Source organism: Gopherus flavomarginatus, chromosome 2 (assembly GCF_025201925.1).
Source record: "Gopherus flavomarginatus isolate rGopFla2 chromosome 2, rGopFla2.mat.asm, whole genome shotgun sequence".
In the NCBI taxonomy this organism is placed as follows: domain Eukaryota; kingdom Metazoa; phylum Chordata; order Testudines; family Testudinidae; genus Gopherus; species Gopherus flavomarginatus.
In genome coordinates, this window is record NC_066618.1 from 200,815,503 (window position 1) to 200,836,450 (window position 20,948).

General features: G+C 38.4%; 1 protein-coding gene across 9 annotated transcripts in view; it reads left to right on the top strand.

Annotated features, from left to right (window-relative positions):
- Positions 1-20,948, top strand: part of RTTN (rotatin) — a 155,446-nt gene that overhangs the window by 50,624 nt on the left and 83,874 nt on the right. For 8 of the 9 annotated variants that reach the window (XR_007772439.1, XR_007772438.1, XR_007772440.1 and 5 more), the window contains exons 19-26: positions 2,389-2,488; positions 3,635-3,723; positions 8,591-8,708; positions 9,187-9,283; positions 10,497-10,565; positions 13,870-14,058; positions 16,593-16,832; positions 20,153-20,348. Coding sequence is in view for 6 of the 9 variants with exons in the window: in XM_050938794.1 (XP_050794751.1) it covers positions 2,389-2,488; positions 3,635-3,723; positions 8,591-8,708; positions 9,187-9,283; positions 10,497-10,565; positions 13,870-14,058; positions 16,593-16,832; positions 20,153-20,348 (1,098 nt within the window). In the remaining 3 variants the exon portion in view is untranslated. The remainder of the gene's footprint in view (positions 1-2,388; positions 2,489-3,634; positions 3,724-8,590; positions 8,709-9,186; positions 9,284-10,496; positions 10,566-13,869; positions 14,059-16,592; positions 16,833-20,152; positions 20,349-20,948) is intronic. The other variant, XM_050938795.1, reaches the window with a different exon arrangement.

Here is a 20,948-nt window from a genome sequence, read left to right on the forward strand (position 1 = left end):
CTCCATTGAGGTGTCCTTTTCAGCAGCCCTCCCTAGGCTCAGACCTTAACTAGACCAATAGGGCCCTTGTGGTACCCTTGCTTGGTCTGGCTAGGTTCTGGGCTCAGTCCTTGCTTGGTCCCGGCAGCCAGCCAGGACTTCTTTCTTAGCTTCTCCGATCTTCGGCAGTCCTACCTGGTCTCAGCCCTGCGCGCACTGAGCTGTCTGTAGTCGTGTTGCTCTTCCAGCCAGCCAGGAACCCAGTCCTCTGTCTTCCAGCTCCAGGCAGCAACTGACTGCTCTGTCTCTGCTGCTTTTCATATGGCCTTGTGGCCTTTGCTCGGCCCTCCAGCAGCCCCTCTGATTGACTGCTTCCCCTGCAGCCACTCTAGGGTGCCTGGAGTACTTCTCTGCTCCTTTGTGGGGCATGGTGAGACAGGGCCGTGAGACCTCCAGCAGAGGGCCTCTGGACCTAGACCACTCCGTCACAAGGTGCAACAGTGAATGAGACATGGATTCACTTACTACTCAGCTTCACTAGATTTTACCCTGTGCAGATAAGTTAGCTCCACAAATGCAAACTGGATGTACTTAGCTGCACACTGTAATAGCTTATCATACTTGTTCAAATTCTATTGTGCATGAGTAGAACATTTTTTCAAATGGTCATAGTTCTGTTAAATCAAAACTACCTTTTACTAGAACACTCAAAGGCACTTTTCAGTGTGAAATATTTCCAGGCCAAATGTCAAGTTTCTGCCTCTGGTCACTTGTGCTGCTGGGAAACAAAAGATCACAAGGCTTTTCTAATAACGGGAAAAGCGTACCTTTTAAAAAAATTTTCCTTTCACTCAAAGAGCTGAAATCTTTTTTGCTCAGTTTCCAAAAAATATTCGTATTGAGTAGTCTGTCTAGAAAATCTCAGCCCAAAAGATGAAAATTTTTTATGATGCAGATATGAACAACTGAAATGGGATTAGCAGAGAAACAACTACGTAACCTTTGGTGGTAGTGGTAGGTAGTTCCTACTATAATTTTTAATAATACAGGCTGACATCAAAGCAAATATCAGAGGTCTCTTCATACTGTTATCTTGTCTTTAGCTGTGTTTTTTTGCTTCAGGTTGAACAAAATTCAACCTGATCCAAACAGATCCATGTTCTCATAGTCAGTCTCACAATCATGGAAGGAATTCCCATAGAAAGTAACTTTGGCATAGAAGAATGCATGATTATCATATACAATAGCGCCCACTATGTGCTGGTTTCTTTTGAGACACTCAAGGAGTCTCTGCTTGGTAGAGCTAATAATGGAAGGATAGAGAGACAAGTAAACAGGTTAAGGGAAGGGGGAAAAACAGCAGGCCCTTAGGTAGGTGTAATATCTGCTGCAGAAGATATAGATAGGTGAATATCACACACTTTCTGGAGGCCAACAGGTAAATATATACCTTTTTGGTCATGTTACTATATGTTGAAACTTGTTGAAAACAGTTTATTGTTCCAGCTGCCTATGTTGTGCAGCCTCAGCCCCCAATAACAGATGCTTGTAATTCAGGATATGATAAGTGCAAGACAATTCCTTACCATACAAGCAAATCCTACATCTATAATATAAGACAAAATCCAAGACCTGCTTGTGGCTGTGGGGCTCTAGATTAGAAGTTCATGGTCTGCAGGAAATAGATGGAAACAAACAGCAGCCAGTAAAATAAATCAAAATGTTAAACGAGTTCTGAAAGATGACATTCTTTCTCTAGCATAAAAATAATCTAGCCCCTCAGTTTACCATAGATTTTAGATGTTACTTTTTTTTTAAAATCAATCTGTATATGTTGAACTTAATTAACAGCCGACCTAAACACAAGCCATTTTACAGATAGTCTTTTGGATTTAGCTACAACTATACTGCAATGAAATGTCAAGCATTTACAGTTAGTGAACATAGGGTATAGGACTATTGACCCTAGTTCCCTGCTATTGTAGGTTACTACGTCACATAATCATGAATATATGCACATAATAATAATGTACATTACTGCACTTGTTAATTACACAAGAAAAATGAGTCTGTATATAAAGACTTTTTTGAAATTTCTGCATTTGCATACTTTAAAAACCAATGGGCATGATATGTTATTCTTTCCAATTGCTACATTCTGGAAATTGTTAATTTTTTATTCCCCAAGAAATGCTTTAGAAGCTCAGTAAATCATACCACGGTCAGTTCTGAGTGAATATATATATATGCTGCTTGTAAGGATTTTTAGAATGTATCCTAGTCACATTTATTTATATCTTTTTTTTTTTTAATATTTCCTACACTTTGAGGGAATAAGAAGGCTACTTTTCCTGTTTAACTAAGAGACATATATTATGTATATTTCTAAATATAGTTTTGTTTTAATAGGAGGAGACAGTGGAAAAACTATATTGTATTCTTACTTCTGACACCATTGATCTAGTTTTGAGAAAGTCTGCAGCAGAGCAACTAGCTATAATTATGCAAGGTAAAGTGTTCTGGTAATATTGATTCATGTGCTGGTGAGCTGATTTTCTGCTTGGAATGCTATTTTCAAATTTTAAATACATAACTTACCCTTATATTACCAGACCAATATTGCAAAACTGTCATGAAAATTTCATAGCCCAAGTTCAAAATTTACTTGCTTGCTCTTGTTATGCGTGAGAATGAGAGATGCAGATTTTATTCTCTTATCTGGGAAAAAAAGAAGGGCTCAGCCTGGGTGAGAGGGCAAGTATAATTCTGCAAAGTTAAGGTAAACCTAATGACTGATCTTTAAATTAGGCCTTTTTAGATTGTCCCAGTCAACATATCTTTTCCTTCCTTTTTTTTTCCCTTGAACTTTATCACCTAATTTATTCTTGTTTATTAGAGATGATACTGCAAAATTCCTGCATTTCCATGCTAGTTATTTCTGCTTGTGTGGAAGAGACCATTCTCCTTAGCAGAGAGTAGGTGGGTTTTTTTTCCAGTGTCATTCTTGGCTTATACTTCATAATCTAAGAAGTGACAGTCTATTTTGTAGACTGCAGTATTTTCTTCAAGTGGGTAAGGTCAGTCTTTAAATTGATTTGATTAAGTTACACTTGAAAACATGAGCAGTCACGGAAACAGTAGAGTCTTCTCTTATCCAAATGGTCTTGTATTCGGAGTGTTTAATAAAATAATTCCAGGGGCTAGTATATGGAAGAGATTGGCAATGCGATACAGGATTTCACTTGAGGAATAATGGTAAAAATCATTCTCCGATGTCTTCTATGTATTGAGAGAAAATGAGTTCATGGTCTCTCTTATGCTTAGTAGGCAGGCATCTGTATCTCCACAACTGCCATTTGACTGGCATAGTTATCGGCAGCCTCATTCCTGAGGCTAAGTATTGAATGAGTGTGTAAACCAAACTTCCTTGTGACCCCTTGAGAATAGGTGTAAGACATGTTGACAAGGCTTTGAGGAGGCTTGCATTGCTATTGCTTGTGCTATACCTGTTCAGTGGATAGAGGGCTTTGGCATTCAGTGATGTAAAATTGGTACATCTCACCAGCATTAAAATGGTGTGTGCTCCCACACAGTAAGTTAAATATAAAATTGATGTGGAACTAATGGCTTTTGCTAATATTTTTTTCTCTTGCAGATACCAAAATGCATGCTGTTGTGAAAAAACTGGGTCTGATAGATAAGTTATTTGTTTACTTTGCTGAATGTGTACACCGGGATGGCAAGGTAAAAATATTACCATGAGGTTTTTTTGTAAATGTTGTTGTGGTAAAAGCAGTAGAACTTGGTTTCTACCACTTTTTTTAAGCACAGTCTTTCAGTACATTAATTCCACTAATAACATGACAATCTAAGAACACAAGTGTGTAATCTTTCTGTATCTTTGCTTTATTCACTTGGCTTTTGCTCATGATAGGTTCACTATTAACTTAATCCATATATGTAGTTAATATAGTTATCTAAATTGCGATGGAAGAATCCTCTATCACCATTAACACAGAAACATAGAAATGGTCTAGGAGAGATTACAAGAGGTCATCAAGTCCAGTCTTCTTTGGTGAGGCAGGACCAAGTAAGTCTAGACCATTCCTGACAGATTTTTGCCCAGTCTGTTCTTAAAAACCTCCAGCAGTGGAGTCCACAAGCTACCTTGGAATCCTGTTGTTCAATTGAGTTACCCTTCTAGTTAGTTTCTCCTAATACTTAAACTAAATTTCCCTTGCTACACATTAGCCCATTGCTTCTTATCCTACATGGAGGACATGAAGAACAGTTGATCTTGGTCCTCTTTATAATAGCCCTTAACATATCTGAAGACTGTTATCAGGTTTCCCTTCATTCATCTTTTCTCAAGACTGAACATGTCCAGTTTTTTTAACCTTTTCTCAAAGGTCAATTCTTCTAATACAGTAACTCCTCACTTAACATCCTAGTTATGTTCTTGAAAAATACAACTTTAAGCGAAACAATGTTAAGCAAATCCAATTTCCCCATAAGAATTAATGTAAATAGGGAGTGGGGTTGAAAAAAATTCAACAGACAAAAGACATTAGATACATATACAGTATAAGTTTTAAATAATTTTAAACAAACAATTTAATACTGTACTCACCAGTGATGATTGCGAAGCTTGGTAGAGGCAGGGTTGTAGCGGGTTTGGGCTGCGGGGGCTTGCCCCGCTCTGCCTGCCAGGCGCTCCTGCCGGGGAGCGGGAGGAGGGAAGGGGGCTTACAAATGGAACATTTCAGGACTTGAAAGGAGTTTGTTCTCTAATAGGTCAGCAACTTAATAACAAAACAATGTTAACTGGGAAAACGTTAAGTGAGGAGTTACTGTACTTGCTATATTTTTTGTTGCTCTCTGGACTCTCTTCAGTTTATCCACTTCTTTTCTGAAGTGTGACACCCAGAACTGGACGCAGTACTCCATCTGAGGACTCACCAGTGCTGAGTAGAGTGGGACAATTAACTCCTATGTCTTACAAACAATGCTCTTCTTGATGCACCCTAGAACGTTAGCCTTTTTCACAGCTGCATCACATTGCTGACTGTCATTCAATTCGTGATTCACTGTAGCCCTCAGATCTTTTCAGCAGTACTACCACCTAGCTAGTTAGTCTCCATTTTTGTAGTTGTATATTTTATTTTTCCTTCTGAAGTGTAATATTTGCACTAGTCTTTATTGAATTTCATTTTGTTGATTTCAGACCAGTTCTCTAATTTGATTTCAGTTCTCTAATTTGGTTAGGTTGTTTTTAATTCTAATCATATCCTCCAAAGTGCTTGCAATCCCTCCCAACTTGGTCTCATCTGCAGATTTTATAATCCTGTTCCCAGTCCGCCATCCAAGTCATTAATGAAAATATTAAAATCTCGAATCTCTCGCTTGTTGAAGACTAAAAAGTGATATTAAAGGGTTCATAAAGACAGACATTATGTCTTTAAAGGTTACATCCTAGACTCCTAAAGTCCAGTGTCAAACAGGTCATAATCTATAATATGCATTGTAAAACATCCAAAGCTTATTGAGGAACATACAAATAGAAATAAAACAGCTTCCTGAATGATTGAAAACTGGTGTCTTACAGAGCATTCACCAGGGAAATCTCAGCAGACAAGGTCACCCATAGAATTGAACGAGTTTGTAGCAAACAATCAGACATGCCATAGCCTTTTTGTGTTTGTGATTTATCAGAAAACACTTAATTTCATGATTGTTCATTATTTCAAAGTGTTGGAGTGTTTTATGTAAATACATCTTGGGCAATAAGCTGTTCACAGGCTATTTGCTTGGATTAACTTTGACTGCTGGTTCTAATAGACTTCAAGGTCAGGTTATAAATCCATGGTATGCCCACATCTTGAAAACTGTGTGCAGATGTGGTTGCCCCATCTGAAAAGAGATATATTGGAATTGGAAAAGGTTCAGAAAAGAGCAACAAAAATAATTACGGGTATGGAATGGCTTCCGTATGAGGAGTGATTAATAAGACTGGGACATTTCAGCTTGGAAAAGAGCTGGGATATGATAGAGGTCTATAAAATCATGATTGATGTGTAGAAAGTAAATAAGGAAGTGTTATTTACTCCTTCTCATAACACAAGAACTAAGGGTCACCAAATGAAATTAATGGTCAGCAGGTTTAAAACAAAAGGAAGTATTTTTTCAGAAAACGCATAGTCAACCTATGGAACACCTTGCCAGAGGATGTTGTGAAGGCCAAGACTATAACCGGGTTCTAAAAAGAACTAGATATACTCATGGAGGATAGGTCCATCAGTGGCTATTGGCCAGGATGGGCAGGTATGATGTCCCTAGCCTCTGTTTGCCAGAAGCTGGGAATAGACAAATTTTGCAGAATTTTTAATTTTTTGGTGCAGAATTCCCTCAGGAACCAGAAGATCACATAACGCTTGTTAATTCTACTGAAGTTTTAATTTAAATTTATGAAGAAATGTTTTTAAATATTGACACTGGAAAAGGTATCTTATCTCAGTCACATTAAGAAGTTCTATAGCCAGACTCTGATAGCTTGAATGTGAGATCTACTCAAAGCTATTGCTGCCATAAATCAACAAAACAAGCAGAAGAGGTTTAATTCCCACAGTTCTATTTTACCAATTTTATTTTAGCATGATAACATGTTTTTGTTTAACATACATAATACTAAGATAGAAAAATCTTTTTGACTTCTAGTTTTGTCTATAGTTAGCACTACAGTACTGATGTTTTATAATATCAGAGTATAAACCCCTTAACAGGCATGACTGAGAAATAGTGCTGGTGGTGAATCTAGGGTAAAAATTTAGTGCTTAAATTAACGAAGAACCTAGGTCACATTAAAAGTCAAGTCTAAGTCAATATTAAGTCACTTAAACACTTCTGAAAATTTTACTTTTAATCTTAATGGAGGGAAGATTGTTTGTGTGTACAGGAAATTTGGAAATCACAGTAAGCTGTCACTAACTATGTTACCTCTGTTTTGGCTGGTGCGTTTTGTTTGTTTATCTATGGTGTGCTCAAAGTGGACAGGTGGGAGAGGAAGTTTTGATATAGAAAGGGGAAGTACCTGTCTTCATCTTCCTAAATAAACTTCTACATCACAAAAAGTCTGAATATCCCTCATAACTAAATAACTTGACTAAAATTCATGACTGGAATATTTGCTAGGTTAAGTCAGTCACTGATACTCTCAAAATGCTCATGAAATGTGACTGGACCAGGGGTCTGCAACCTTTCAGAAGTGGTGTGCCGAGTCTTCATTTATTCACTCTAATTTAAGGCTTCGCGTGCCAGTAATGCATTTTAATGTTTTTAGAAGTCTCTTTCTATAAGTCTATAATATATAACTAAACTATTGTTGTATGTAAAGTAAATTAAGTTTTTAAAATGTTTAAGAAGCTTCATGTAAAATTAAGTTAAAATGCAGAACTCCCTGGACCGGTGGCCAGGACCCGGGCGGTGTGAGTGCCACCGAAAATCAGCTCGCGTGCCGCCTTCAGCACCCGTGCCATAGGTTGTCTACCCCTGGACTAGACTGACAGTCCTGGAGAGTGAAGTTCTCTAACCACAGAACATTTATGAGCCACATCTGTGCAAGCTCCCCACTAGTATCTCTCTACCCTGATCTGAAGGGACCCTTTTATGGTGAAGAGATCATAGTTTAATTCCTATGTGCATTCAATTTTTTTTGTGTACTTAAATATTGACTGCATACAATATCAAGATAATTGAATGCACTAGTTTGAAAAAACATACATTGAAATATAAACTTTTCAATAATTGTTTAAATATGTACGGTAAGTATCCTTTTGGGGAGGGCTGCCAATAGAGTGCTGGGAAGAGCAGAGATCTAAATAAAGCCTCAGAAGCAGCCTCTAGTTATAGTGATGCAAACAGATTTCACAAAACAGATCTCAAGTATAGAAGCTAAGGAAAGCAAAGTAATGGAATAGTCTCTGAAATACTAATATCTCAAAGAGATATTGGCTTTAGTTCTTGATGTTCACTGACCAAATTGTCCATATTTATTCTGCTCTTTACATTCTGAATGAGGCCTTGGTTCTGTTTCTGGCTAGTCCACTGACACTCTAATGTTCGGCAAGTTACCTCACCTATCTCTTCTTCAGTTTTCCTGTCTGTAAATTTTTGATAACAAAGTGCAGCACAGCAGTGACTAAATTTTGAGATCTGCAGATGAAAAATGCCATAAAGTATAAAATATTTTTTATACCTTATTTAATCAGAGCTATTTGGAAATCTTTCAAATATAGACAGGACTTTAATATTGGTCTTTGAAATGAACATTCAAAGAGGGGTATGAGGTTAGAAGTCCAGAAAAATATCTGTTTACACCTGGGCGTAATTAAAATTTTCCCACTGAACTTGTTACAGCCGGTTAGGATGCACTCATTTCCAGATTCAATCTGATTTGGTTAACAGTTTTCTGGGTCTTGGTGCATTTGGTCTTTTGAGAGGATTAATAGTAGAAATGTCCACTAGTTGTAAATTAAGAGTTTTCTCATATACTTGACTATATAGTACTGCATATAGGGAGACATCTACATTACCATATTTTTTTTCTCCCCTTCAGATCATGGAATGTATTGTGTTGCCATGCCTTACACTTCTACGAAAACTTGTATATGCTGATCCAGTTACACGCCTGCCATTAGCGCAACAGCCTTCTATCCTGCTAACGTTATTGAGAGGTGACTTTAAAAGGCTTTGAAGTGTCTTTGATGTACTGTAAATGGAAAGAAAATGTCTGAAGTATGACTACATATTTACAAACTCTCCTCCCCGCCCCCCCCCCCCCCAAAAAAAACCGCCAAACTCTCCACTGACACAGGATCAATCAGTGGTTGCTTCAGATAGCATAACATTTTAAGAAAAAATGGCTTACTGATTCAAGTCATGAATCTGTTCCTGTTGAAGTTAGCACTCCTGTTGAGTTAAAAAGGCTATATCAGTGCTCTTGTATGTATGTATGACATGCGTCTGACGAAGTGGGTATTCACCCACGAAAGCTTATGCTCCAATACTTCTGTTAGTCTATAAGGTGCCACAGGACTCTTTGTCGCTTTTTACAGATCCAGACTAACACGGCTACCCCTCTGATACTTGTATGTATTGTTGACTACCAATGTTTTATTGAAAAATGTTTTAAATTTATCTTGTTTTGTTCAGTTTCCTTGATTTTCCGAGATGACCGTGCTGTTCTAACTGAAAATGCAGCATTGCTTTGCCTTCTGTTGTTTGATGAAGTAGCAAGAAAAGAAATCTGGTAAGCTAAACTATAGTAATTTAATTATACCTCTCTACATTATCCCTTTGTATCAGTATCTGGGATTTTCTAATGGCAGTAAGTGCATCAGCAACTCTGTTCAAAATTTCTACATTTCCAAATCTATAATTTTCCTGTTATGTTTTTGAGTTTGCACAAAATATTTATCCTACAATTAAAATAGAGCCTGATCTAAAGCCTATTGATATGAAGGGGTGTTTCTCTTTTGATGTCAGTGGACTTAGGTTTTAAAGGCCTCATCCAAAGGTCCTGTTCCAGCTGTCGGATCCTTGCACTTACAATGAATAACTCCTGTGGAGTGATTTACAAGATAGAGGCATAAGACATTTTTCTTTAACCTCAACGGATTTTCTTTGTACATTTATTTCTAATGCATTAATGAAATGTGTTTCATTTCTTACAATTTGATATATATGTTGTTAGTCATGTTTGTACACTGCTTAACATGATAGGGCCAGAATCTGGCTGAGGCTTCTGGATTCTACAGCAATATAAATATTTCATAATAATTCTGTTGGCCTTAAATTATAATATTATTGTAAAATCCCTTAGTGTTTGTTTACATACCTTTTATGTAAACGCATTCCTCAATTATTTACACAGTAAGCTCTGGGTCTACTTCATCTTTCTGTTCTCTTAAAATTTGAAAAAAGAATACTGCGATTCCAGTTAAAATATGTTTGTCTTTCCAAAATAAACAGTTGTATGTGCTTCATCACTCAAAAGAAATTTCAAGTCATTGGGAAAGAAAGTTAGTATTGTCTTCTTGCAGTTCATATGCTTGAAACTTATTGGAAAGAGTTGTTACTTTTATGTGAGGAAATACAGATTTAATTTGAACTGACCATATCACTTTAATATACTGCTGTAATGTTACCATACAGTAGGGACGTACAACAGATATTCTAGATGTAAATATCAAAATGTCTTAAATTTATAATATTATTGCAAAAGCCCTTATTTGTTTGCCTGGTCTACAAACAAGTCAGTATTAACAAAATATTATATGAATATACTGTTTGTTCAGAAATATCTGTGAAGAGCCAGAAAGGAGTAAGGAAATAAAAAAATAGCTATCAGAATTACGAAGTCATGGAGCCTTAGTAGAAAAAGTAGGGTTTAAGTCAGGAAATAGCAGCTAAAGATTAATTTCAGTCTAATACTACTGTGTAATGAATCTTTCTTTTTGCAGGTCCGATGCTGTATACAATAATTGTTCTAACCTACCTGCTTTCAGCTTGCCTGTAGCTATTGTCAGACGGTAAGCTTCTTTGCAATTAACATCTTTTTTGTCTATATGCTGCCAACTGTTGGGGACCAATACATTCCTGGGATAAAAAATATAGCTACAATAGAAACTCACTGATCTGTATATTTTGAAATTCATACAGAAGAATGGTGGTAACTGGGTCTTTCAAAACAAAATTCTCAAAGTAAATTAAAATATATTTTGTGATGCATTAGCCTTACTGTTCTGTTTTTTCCATTTACTTGTTAATTTGCAGTAAGTTTCCTAGTTAGTGTGACCAGATGTCCTGATTTTATAGAGACAGTCCTGATATTTGTGGCTTTGCTTATATAGGCATCTGTTACTCCCCACCTCCTGTCTTGGTTTTTCACACTTGATATTCGGTCACCCCTTCCTAGTCGTCTGTGTGGATTCTGAAAATTGTGTTATAAAGAGCAATGGTACTGTGTGTTTTTGCCCAAGTGCTTATTTTATAGGTAAATCAATATGAAGCTTTTATATCAATGAGATTTTACTTAGTAGACATGAAAATTCTATTTGTTTCACTGAATTGATTTGAAATTTCTGATTTATTTTTTATAACTTCAGCTCTACTCAAGCTGAACGAATATTGTTTGCCATTGTGACCTGCACATGACAGCAAACAAAAACTCTGATCCTGTAAACTCTTATGCAGGAGTTTAACCTACATGGGATAGTCAGTGGGATTATTTACAAGCGCAAAGATAAGCACGGACATAATTGCAAGCAGGATTGGATCCTCAGATGCTAAATTTGGAATTCCGAGTTATGTTAACTTTCTCCTCAGCTCTGTGTTTTACATTTCCTGTAAAGTTGTCAGCTGCAAATTCTGCAAAATACTGTTGGCTGCAGAAGGACTAGTGGCCCATTGTGGTAGGCACTATGCATTTAATGGATGCTTGTGAAAGAAACAACACCTGTACATCAAAGAACGTACAGTCTAAGCCGGGTGGCCAACCTGAGCCTGAGAAGGAGCCAGAATTTACCAATGTACATTACCAAAGAGCCACATTAATATGTCAGCAGCTCCGCCAATCAGTACCTCCCCATCCCTCCCTGCACCTCCCGATCAGCTGTTTCGTGGCGCGCAGGAGTCTGGGGGGAGGGGAGGAGGAGTGAAGGCACAGCAGGCTCAGGGAAGGGGGTGGGAAGTGGTGGAGTGGGGGCAGGGCCTGTGACAGAGCCAGGAGTTGAGCATTGAGCACCCTTGTCACATTGGAAAAGTTGGCACCTGTAGCTCCAGCCCCGGAGTTGGTGGCTATACAAGGAGCCGCATATTAACTTCTGAAGAGCTACAAGTGGCTCCGGAGCTACAGGTTGGTCCACCCCGATCTAAACATATGATGAGAGGCAATAGATGGAGAAAAGCAAACTAAGTGAGGGTTACAGTGATGTGGTTAAGTTTTTGTATAATAGTTAGCAGTCAGAGCAAATCAGTTGTTAGGCAATATCTTTAGCTTTGTTACTACTGTAATAATATATCACACTATTAAAACTAAAAGAATTGTAAAGATCTAACCTGTTTTTTCAATAAGGGCCAGATGCTAAAGGGAGCTGTAAACACGTGAAAGTCCCCCTGAAATCAGCACAAGGCTTTAACTATTCATAGATTTTGTTGTTTTCTCAGCCTGGATAATAAAAATATAGTGCTCAGTTTCACTTTGATTAATAATCACTTTCTAACCAATTTCAAGTTCTCATGCACCGGAGTATTATTAGCGTTTAGATTGCTAATGCTTAAAGGGATAGTTGTTTTAATAAAAAAAAAAAAACACCAACCAAAAATACTAACTTTATATTGGAATAACCCCCGCTCCCACCATGAGGTTGACAAAGTTGCCTTTGTTTACATAACCTAGATTTTGGGCTATGGTTGGCCTTTGCATCACTTTAAAAAGGAGTCTATCCGAAAAAGTGACTAAAATGACATTTTCGGTATTCCATACTTTTTGCCTTGCTCTGGTTTCCATATCAGATTTGCTCACCATAAAGGTTATAATTTTCTTCCCCCATTTAAACTTTTCAGTTCAGGCTAATAAGGTTTTGAAAGGTTTCAGAGTAGCACTGTGTTAGTCTGTATCCGCAAAAAGAACAGGAGTACTTGTGGCACCTTAGAGACTAACAAATTTATTTGAGCATAAGCTTTCGTGGGCTACAACCCAGTTCATCGGATGCATAGAATGGAACATATAGTGAGGAGATATATGTTCCATTCTATGCGTCCGACGAAGTGGGCTGTAGCCCACAAAAGCTTATGCTCAAATAAATTTGTTAGTCTCTAAGGTGCCACAAGTACTCCTGTTCTTTTTAAGGTTTAGAAAGTATCAGTGAGCTCTGAAGTTAATGGAGTTGTGACTCAGGGATTAGTTTGAACTACAGATCTGTTGTTGATGAAGCTGTGTGAGATTGAGAAACTCCAGCTTGGCTATCACAAGTCAGGGTGAATATTGGGGCTATCAGTTTTAAAACAACAAAACAAAACAAAAAACCTTCCAAACTGAGTACATTTACATGGAAATCAATAAGTAATATGAAACCTCACAATACATGTGTAGTCCTTGCATGCTTTAAGTGTGTTCATTCTGAGCATCTTCGAGTGGTTTTCTTTTTTGGGTGTGGGGAGGGGCTTGGATTGTGATTGAAGTGTTTTCCCTTCAGTTATTCTTTTGTTTCTACTCAGAGGCTCCAGTTTTGAGTGTTGCATTGTTTTATATTTTGACCATGTTGATAGTGTCTTGTTGACTGTCATGCTGGTACAAAATGTTCAGAAACAGACATACTGAAAAAGAGGTTACAGATGGAAATAAAACATCTGCCTTTTAATGAACTTGCATTTCTGTAGTGGCAGGAGTAGTAGTAAATGAGAAGCTAAATTTCTAATTGTTTTAGCAACCTAATTCTATGATGTTCCTATATGCCAGCCCAGACAGTAGTCTATATTTCCCAGCCGAAGGAGATGGAAACGAAGTGTAGTTCTTCACTTGTTTATCTCTTACACATAGGTGGTGGTGGTAAGAAAATCCTTTTTAAGCTCTGTATTCAGTGTTTTGGAAGGAAAAAAATGGGCTGCTTCATAGCTGAGTAATCTTTCTTCACACACAGAATCCTTCAGTCTAGGAACTTGTATCTTCCAGATAGAGGATGCTTTTGTGAAGGGAAGGACATATTTATGTTCTGTGTTCTTAAGTTGTAAATGTGACTTTTTTTTTCTCCCCCCCGCAGACTTTCAAAAAACCTTGGTTGAAAGATTGAATGTCATGTTATAACTGAATATTTCAATACAATTTCTCTAAAGGTATCACCTCCCAATCAGAGTCACTGCTCATCATGCAGTTAGTCCTAACTCTGTTGTTTTGCTGTTATCTTCTGACTGCTTGACCTCGAAACCTGTGTCTGACATGCTTAAGATGGCTTGGAATCTGTCATGGTATCATGGGATTGATAAACTATTGCAACTGGTGAACTATGAAACAGAAGCACAAGCGTAAGTCATGATATCTTTATATTGAATCATCATATAATTGAACTAGCCTTCCTTCAAGGTTAAATATCCTTTGACTTTATGTTGCATTGTAATCCAAACTGTTCGTGGTTCAAAATTGCTATCATTTTAAGTGGTAAACGATCACAAGCAGCTGGTTGTGAAAAATGCTGTCAGGGGCTGCTCGTTCATCTGAATTGCAGCTCTGACAAATCTAGAGCCTGCTTCTACTCCCATTTATATAGACTGAAAAACAAACTCCCTTTGATTACAATGGGAGCAGGGTTAAGCCATAAATATAAGTGTTGCTGAACATGAGGCAGCTCATCTTGGTTTTAGGGAGTGCTATATCCTGCTGAAGTAAACACTTGACTTAAATTCTTCATCTACTCGTTGTTTTGTTTGGGATGGAATTTTCTTAAAACTGTTAATTTTATATACGTGAAGGACCATACTAGTCGGACAAGAAATTAGCCTTCATATCTCTAATTATATTTAGTATAATTTTTAAAAGTGCTTAAATTTGCTATATTTTGGAGTATTTTGCAGAGCTTAAATATTCTACAAAGTTGCTCTGCTCAAAGGGCATTTGATTTATTTAGTAGGACTGAATTATCTGCTTATGTATCTGTGGTGCTTCCTAGGGTTACCCAAGGCTGTGAGGCATCTTGCTACCACCTGCCCTTAACATGAGGCAGCCTTGTCTGTACCTGCTGTGGATCAGTTCCTTGGCTGCGCCAGCCTTTGGCAAAACAAACACTACCTTCTCAGGCCTTGCTTTCACTGTACAGGTTAGCAATAGGCACACACCAACCCGCAAGTCTTTCAAGCGTCTGTCTGGAGTGCCCAGCCCATGATCTGTTGAACACTTTGAGGACTCTGATACTTTAGTCACAAATTGCTAGTACGTACCAGCTTACTAGTTTTAATTCAGGATCACCAGTCTGCTTAACACGCTGCACTGAGATATATTTTTATACTGAAAACAAGAATAAGTTTATTATCAAAGAACAGAGATTTAGATGATAAATAAGAACTTTGGGAACAAATGGTTACATATAAAATAAAATCATAACATGCTTTCTACAACCCAAATTTAACTAATACATTATCTTCCTGTGTAAAGAAGTTTCTTACTCAAAGTTCTTCTCAGCATTTTCACCAAGCTTGCCTGAGATCCATTTTTCCATGAAGCAAACTCACTGTCATCTTAATTCCTTGGTGAAGGGTGAAATCTCATCTCCTCTCTGCTGCTTTTATGCAGTTCCTGAATATGGTCCCTTACTGCAGGAGGTCCCCTGTTCAGATGCTCATCTTGGGGTTTCTTTGTTTTTGTAAATCCTTGAGCCTTCACCTGACCCAGACAGCAAACAGAGCCTATCTCCAAGTATGTACATTTATTTTATGGTGATTAAGTTGGCCCAGAAGCATAAAATACGCAAAGATTTGCCAGAGAGAGAAGTGTTTGCTACCCCCTTCCTGCCTAGAATCTGTTAATCACCTTCCGATGACCTGTCTTATCTTGCACCTTTTCAGTATACATACCTAGTTCCTTATGCGTTATCTACACATACATCACAGGGTGTGGTTATATATTTTAAATAGTTCTTCCAGTTCCTGTTCATCTCAATAATGACTTAACAATGAAGTAACTTGTCTAGGATAAGATACTTTTCTGTCTTATTATCTATCTATCTATGAACATTGTAGAATTTTTTTAACTGAAGGAGAGGGGGGAAAGGAAGGAACAGAGCTGACCAAACTGAGGCTTTTCCAAAGGTGCATTTATATTGAAACTCGTTAGAGGGGGCATAATGAAGTGGCATGTTGATAATGCCAGATGTCATTGCTATTGAATGTCTTGAGTAGTAGATGGTATGTGAGAAGGTTTTGGTTTCAGTTCATCTCTCAGATGTCCATGTCATGAAAATCACTACCAAAAATAGAATTAATTTAATACTTCTATATGCAAATTCAGCAGAGAAGCCAGTGATTTTCATGAGGGGTGAAACTGGGGTATTGTATAAAGCTACCTCAACTCAGTAGATTGTCTGGACAAGCAGAGGAACTGATGATGAGTTGTGGACTTCATTAGAATGGAGACGGAGCTATCCTTTGGAAGTTTCATCTATTTTAGGACTTTTGAAGGCACGGAGCCACTAACAACATCATCTTTATGGCAGGACAGTCATATTTATGGTGACTTTCCATAGGCAAATGCACACTGATCTACTATACTCTTTCTAGTATACTTTGAAAATAAAAGAGTATTCTCATAGAAGTGACTGCCCACATTAGTATTGTGAAGACGTAAGTATCATAATTATGCGCAATAGCTTCCTAATACAACCTAACCTTTAAAAACAAGCCAGCTCAGGATTTTTTTTTTTAAGACAATTGATCAAAACAAATACCTAAGAGGTTCACAGTTAATTTTCTCATTAGAACAAGAAAAATGGAGAAATCAGTGGCTGTTAAAATCATTTTAAAAGATGCAGGCTATTAACTGTCATTCTATGCCTTTATTTCTTTTTCAGATTTTTAGACACATTAAAGTTATCCTCAGAGGACTTTCTTACGTTGAAGATAACACACACAACCACTGGACTGCAGGATTGTCTTAATGCAGTAGTTCAGGCCGTGTCCCACAGGGAAGTTAGAGCTGCTGTGACTAGGATGAGTTTTTATATTCTAAATGACAAGCTGGCTTTAAAATTTAGCACTGGCTCTTGCAGGACCACTTCGAAGGGCGTGGCTTGGCAAACAGCATTCAACAGGTAAGCATAAGTGAAAAGTGTAGTCACTAGTTACAAAGCAGTGTATCAAGGTATATAAGTATATTACATTAACAATTCTGACATTGAAATAATGTTATTTTGTTTGCAAAGTCAAGCACTTGCAAACTAGGACACTCCAGATTTATAGTTGTCCAGACAGCTTTAATTTCGTCCCCTTTTGTGCCTAGTATGTGCACTGAATGAAGGTTTAGGGATGTCTCGTTATTGTTTTAGGGTATGGAGACAAATTAATAGGAAATTCACATTGCTACTACCATGGCCAACAGCCACCACTCTCAATACCATACCATGCCATCCATACTTCTGGGCTGCTGCTGGCGGCAGCTCTGCCTTCAGAGCTGGGCGGCTGGAGAGTGGCGGCTGTTGGCCAGGTGTCCAGCTGTGAAGGCAGTGCCCTGCCAGCACCAGCACATAAGTAAGGGTAGCAACACCCTACCATGCCTTACTTCAGTACTGCTGCTTGCAGAGGTGGGCCCTCAGTCAGCAACCTCCACTCTCTGGCCACCCAGCTGTGAAGACAGCACCATAGAAGTAAGGGTGGCATGGTATGGTATTGCTACCCTTACTTCTGCACTGCTGCTGGCGGGGCTCTGCCTTCACAGCTGGGTGCCTGGCCAACAGCCACCACTCTCCAGCTGCCCAGTTCTGAAGGCAGCACATAAGTAAGGGTGGCAATACAATGACCCTTCTAAAATAATCCCTGCAACTCCCTTAAGGGTCAAGACCCCCAATTTGAGAAACACTGGTCTCCGCCATGAAATCTATATAGTATAAGATAATAAGACAATACTGCTGCAATGTGGGTAGTGCCAGATCTTCGGCTCTTTGTCAAGAAGTTCTCCGTCTTTGGGATTTTTGTGTGTGGCATGCCATTCTTCTGATAGCTGTGCACCTGACCAGAACAAGGAATGTCTCAGCAGATCACCTCAGCAGGACTTTCTCATCTTGCCACAAGTGGTAGCTCCATCCAGACGTGGTCAGCATAATCTTCCAGAAGTGGGGGACTCCCCAGGTGGATCGTTTTCACAGCCAGGCAGAACAGAAAATGCCACATGTTCTGTTTGATCCTGGGGATCGACAGGGGCTTCCTATCAGATGCCTTTTTATTCTGTGGTGGAGGGCGCTGATGTATGCCTTCCCGCTAGTGCCATTGATTAACAAGGTCCTTGTGAAGATCAACCAAAACAGAGTGAGAATTATCCTAATAGCCCCTGCATGGCCTCATCAGCACTGGTTCAACATGTTGCTGAGCCTTTCAGTAGCCGCCCTGCTGTAACTGCCCCTCTGTTACAAGTGGAGCCCAGCTCAGTAATTGCTCTCCTTGGGAGTTGAGGAGGAAGGGAGTGGCTCCAGGGAAAGCTTGGCTTATCTCTCTTTCTTGGCTCCTTGTATGCAGGAGTTGAAGAAGCTCTTGTCCTGTGTGCTTTGGGCATGGTGGAGAGATGGGATGAGACTCTGGTGCTGAGAATGGACGAAGCAGGCAGGAAGGATTGTGCGGGGAAGCCTGGCTTTCCCCCTTCTCTTCCCCGATCCCCTTCCACATAGCAACTCTGGCAGCTCACAGGTTTGTGATGTTGCTAATGCTACTGTGGCAGATTTAGCCAGTCTTGGAATCTTCATTAATTTTGACACACTGCCAAAAATTTCTGATGACGGCAAGTGAGATGGAAAATCATGATTTGAACACTTTAGAACTGAGCTAAATCTGAATGGAATTGTCTGGAACAAAGAAAAAGCACTTGTCCTGGTATAATTCCCCACTCTGAACCTTAGCGTCCAAAAGATGGGGCACCAGCATGAATTCCTCTGAGCTCAATTACCAGCTTACTACTTGTAGCACTGCCACCAACCAGGAATTCCAATGCCTGGTACACTCTGGTCCCCCCAAAACCTTACCTGGGGACCCCAAGACCCAGACCCTCTGGATCTTAACACAAAGAAAGTAAACTCTTTCCCCCCGTTGCCTCTCCCAGGCTTCCCCTCCCTGGGTTACCCTGGAAGATTACTGTGATTCAAACTCCTTGAATCTTAAAACAGAGAAGAAAATTCACCTTCCCCCCTCCTTCTCTTTCCCCCTCCCAGACTCTTCCTGAGAAAGTAATCCTAACACAGAGAGAAATTTAACCTTTCTCTCCCCCTTCCCTCCTTTCTCCCCATCAATTCCCTGGTGAATCCAGACCCCATCCCCAGGGATCTCACACCAGAATTAAAAAAAACAATCAGGTTCTTAAACAAGAAAAGCTTTTAATTAAAGAAAGAAAAAAAGTAAAAATTATGTGTCTTTCAGCTATAGACACTGGGAATACCCTCCCAGCCTAAGTATACAAGTAAAATTAAAATCCTTTCAGCAAAATACACATTTGAACTCCTTCCAGCCAAATACACATTTGAACTCCTCCCAGCCAAATACACATTTGCAAATAAAGAAAACAAACATAAGCCTAACTCGCTTTATCTACCTAGTACTTACTATTCTGGACATATAAGAGACTGTATCAGAGAGATTGGAGAGAAACCTGGTTGCATGTCTGGTCACTCTCAGAACCCAGAGAGAACAACAACCAAAAACTAACAGCACACACAAAAACTTCCCTCCCTCAAGATTTGAAAGTATCCTGTCCCCTGATTGGTCCTCTGGTCAGGTGACAGCCAGGCTCACTGGACTTGTTAACCCTTTACAGGCAAAAGAGACATGAAGTACTCCTGTTCTATTAACCCTTAACTATCTGTTTATGACAACACTTCTCTGTGAGAAGATTTCCCTTGTTGAATAGCAAAGGCCTGCTACAAATGGAAATGTGATAGCTTCTTATGGAAAAGGTCAAAAATCTTACATAATGGAAAATGTTAAGCAACCTAAATAGAGGTTGTTACCAGCTGCCCCTATAATATTGAGTATCTAAGCTTAAAGATGTATAGAATACTTGGAATTTTCCTAATAAACTTTTCTCTACAGAATAAAGTGATAAGAAAAGATCCTCTGTTTTCAGTATTTTAAAAAAAGATATGTTAAAAAGGAATTTACTTTTTAGTTTCCAAGTATATATAACTTAAACTTAGAAAAGGAGCAAAATCTGAAAAATATGATTAAAACATCTGAATTTAAAAGGTGAATTGTAAAAAAGAAGGCAGCTAATTCAGCTCTTTTCCCTTGTAGTTAGTTTTGGTAGTATATTTAAGTGTTAATAGCTCTTTCCCTGTCTTTACTTCTGTTCATATCTCTAAATTTAATCCTTACTATGGAGAAGTCCATAGCGTTGCTATATTAATGGATATGTTACATCATGTTGGAATTTCAGATCTCAAGTCATGTGCTTCAGATATGAAGGTGAAATCTATAGTTATACTGTATGTTTGTACCAAAGGTTTCTGCAAGTACTTCCAGCTTCTACAGAAGATGAGAAGCTTCTGGTTGATGTCTTAAGTTTTCTAAACAAGTTGCTTAGGGAACAGAAGAAGAGTTTGGAGGCAGAACATCTAAAGTGGATTCTGGAGGTACTGCTTAAACATGTAAGAATATACGTAGGGGAAAATATGTAAATGGCAGACTTCACAAAGTGATATAGCTGCAAACCATCCACAAATAAAGCCTTTAAAATGAATCTTGATTTTGTTGTTGTTTGCTTTTGGTTAAAGCATTCCTGGTAGAAAACAGCTAAGCAGTTTCTGCTGCTCTAAAGAAAATCAGATTGTTTTACAAAATCAAGAACTACAATTAAATTTGTCATTAGTAGTGATAGGTTACCTTGTAGTCTGTACCACAACTTCTTAATATTTTGATGATTTAACATCAAACAATTGTAAATGGTTTTGCTTTTTTGTTGTTGTGTGAATGACTTTTCCGATGGCAAGTGTTGCTTTTGCCAGATGATACTATTGAGTTTCTACTCATATACTTCTATGATTTCAGTGTTAAGCTTATGGCTACGTAGTAATGATACTACTTAAATGGTGGTAATACGTTCTCTATTTGGACTGGCTGCTGATTGTCTGTAGCTTGTAAATAAAACTTCTTTTGAAGTGATACTGTGAAAAACTGATAGTAAGATACTATTAATCAAGGATGAAGTCTGCAGTACGTTTAGGGGCTTGAGC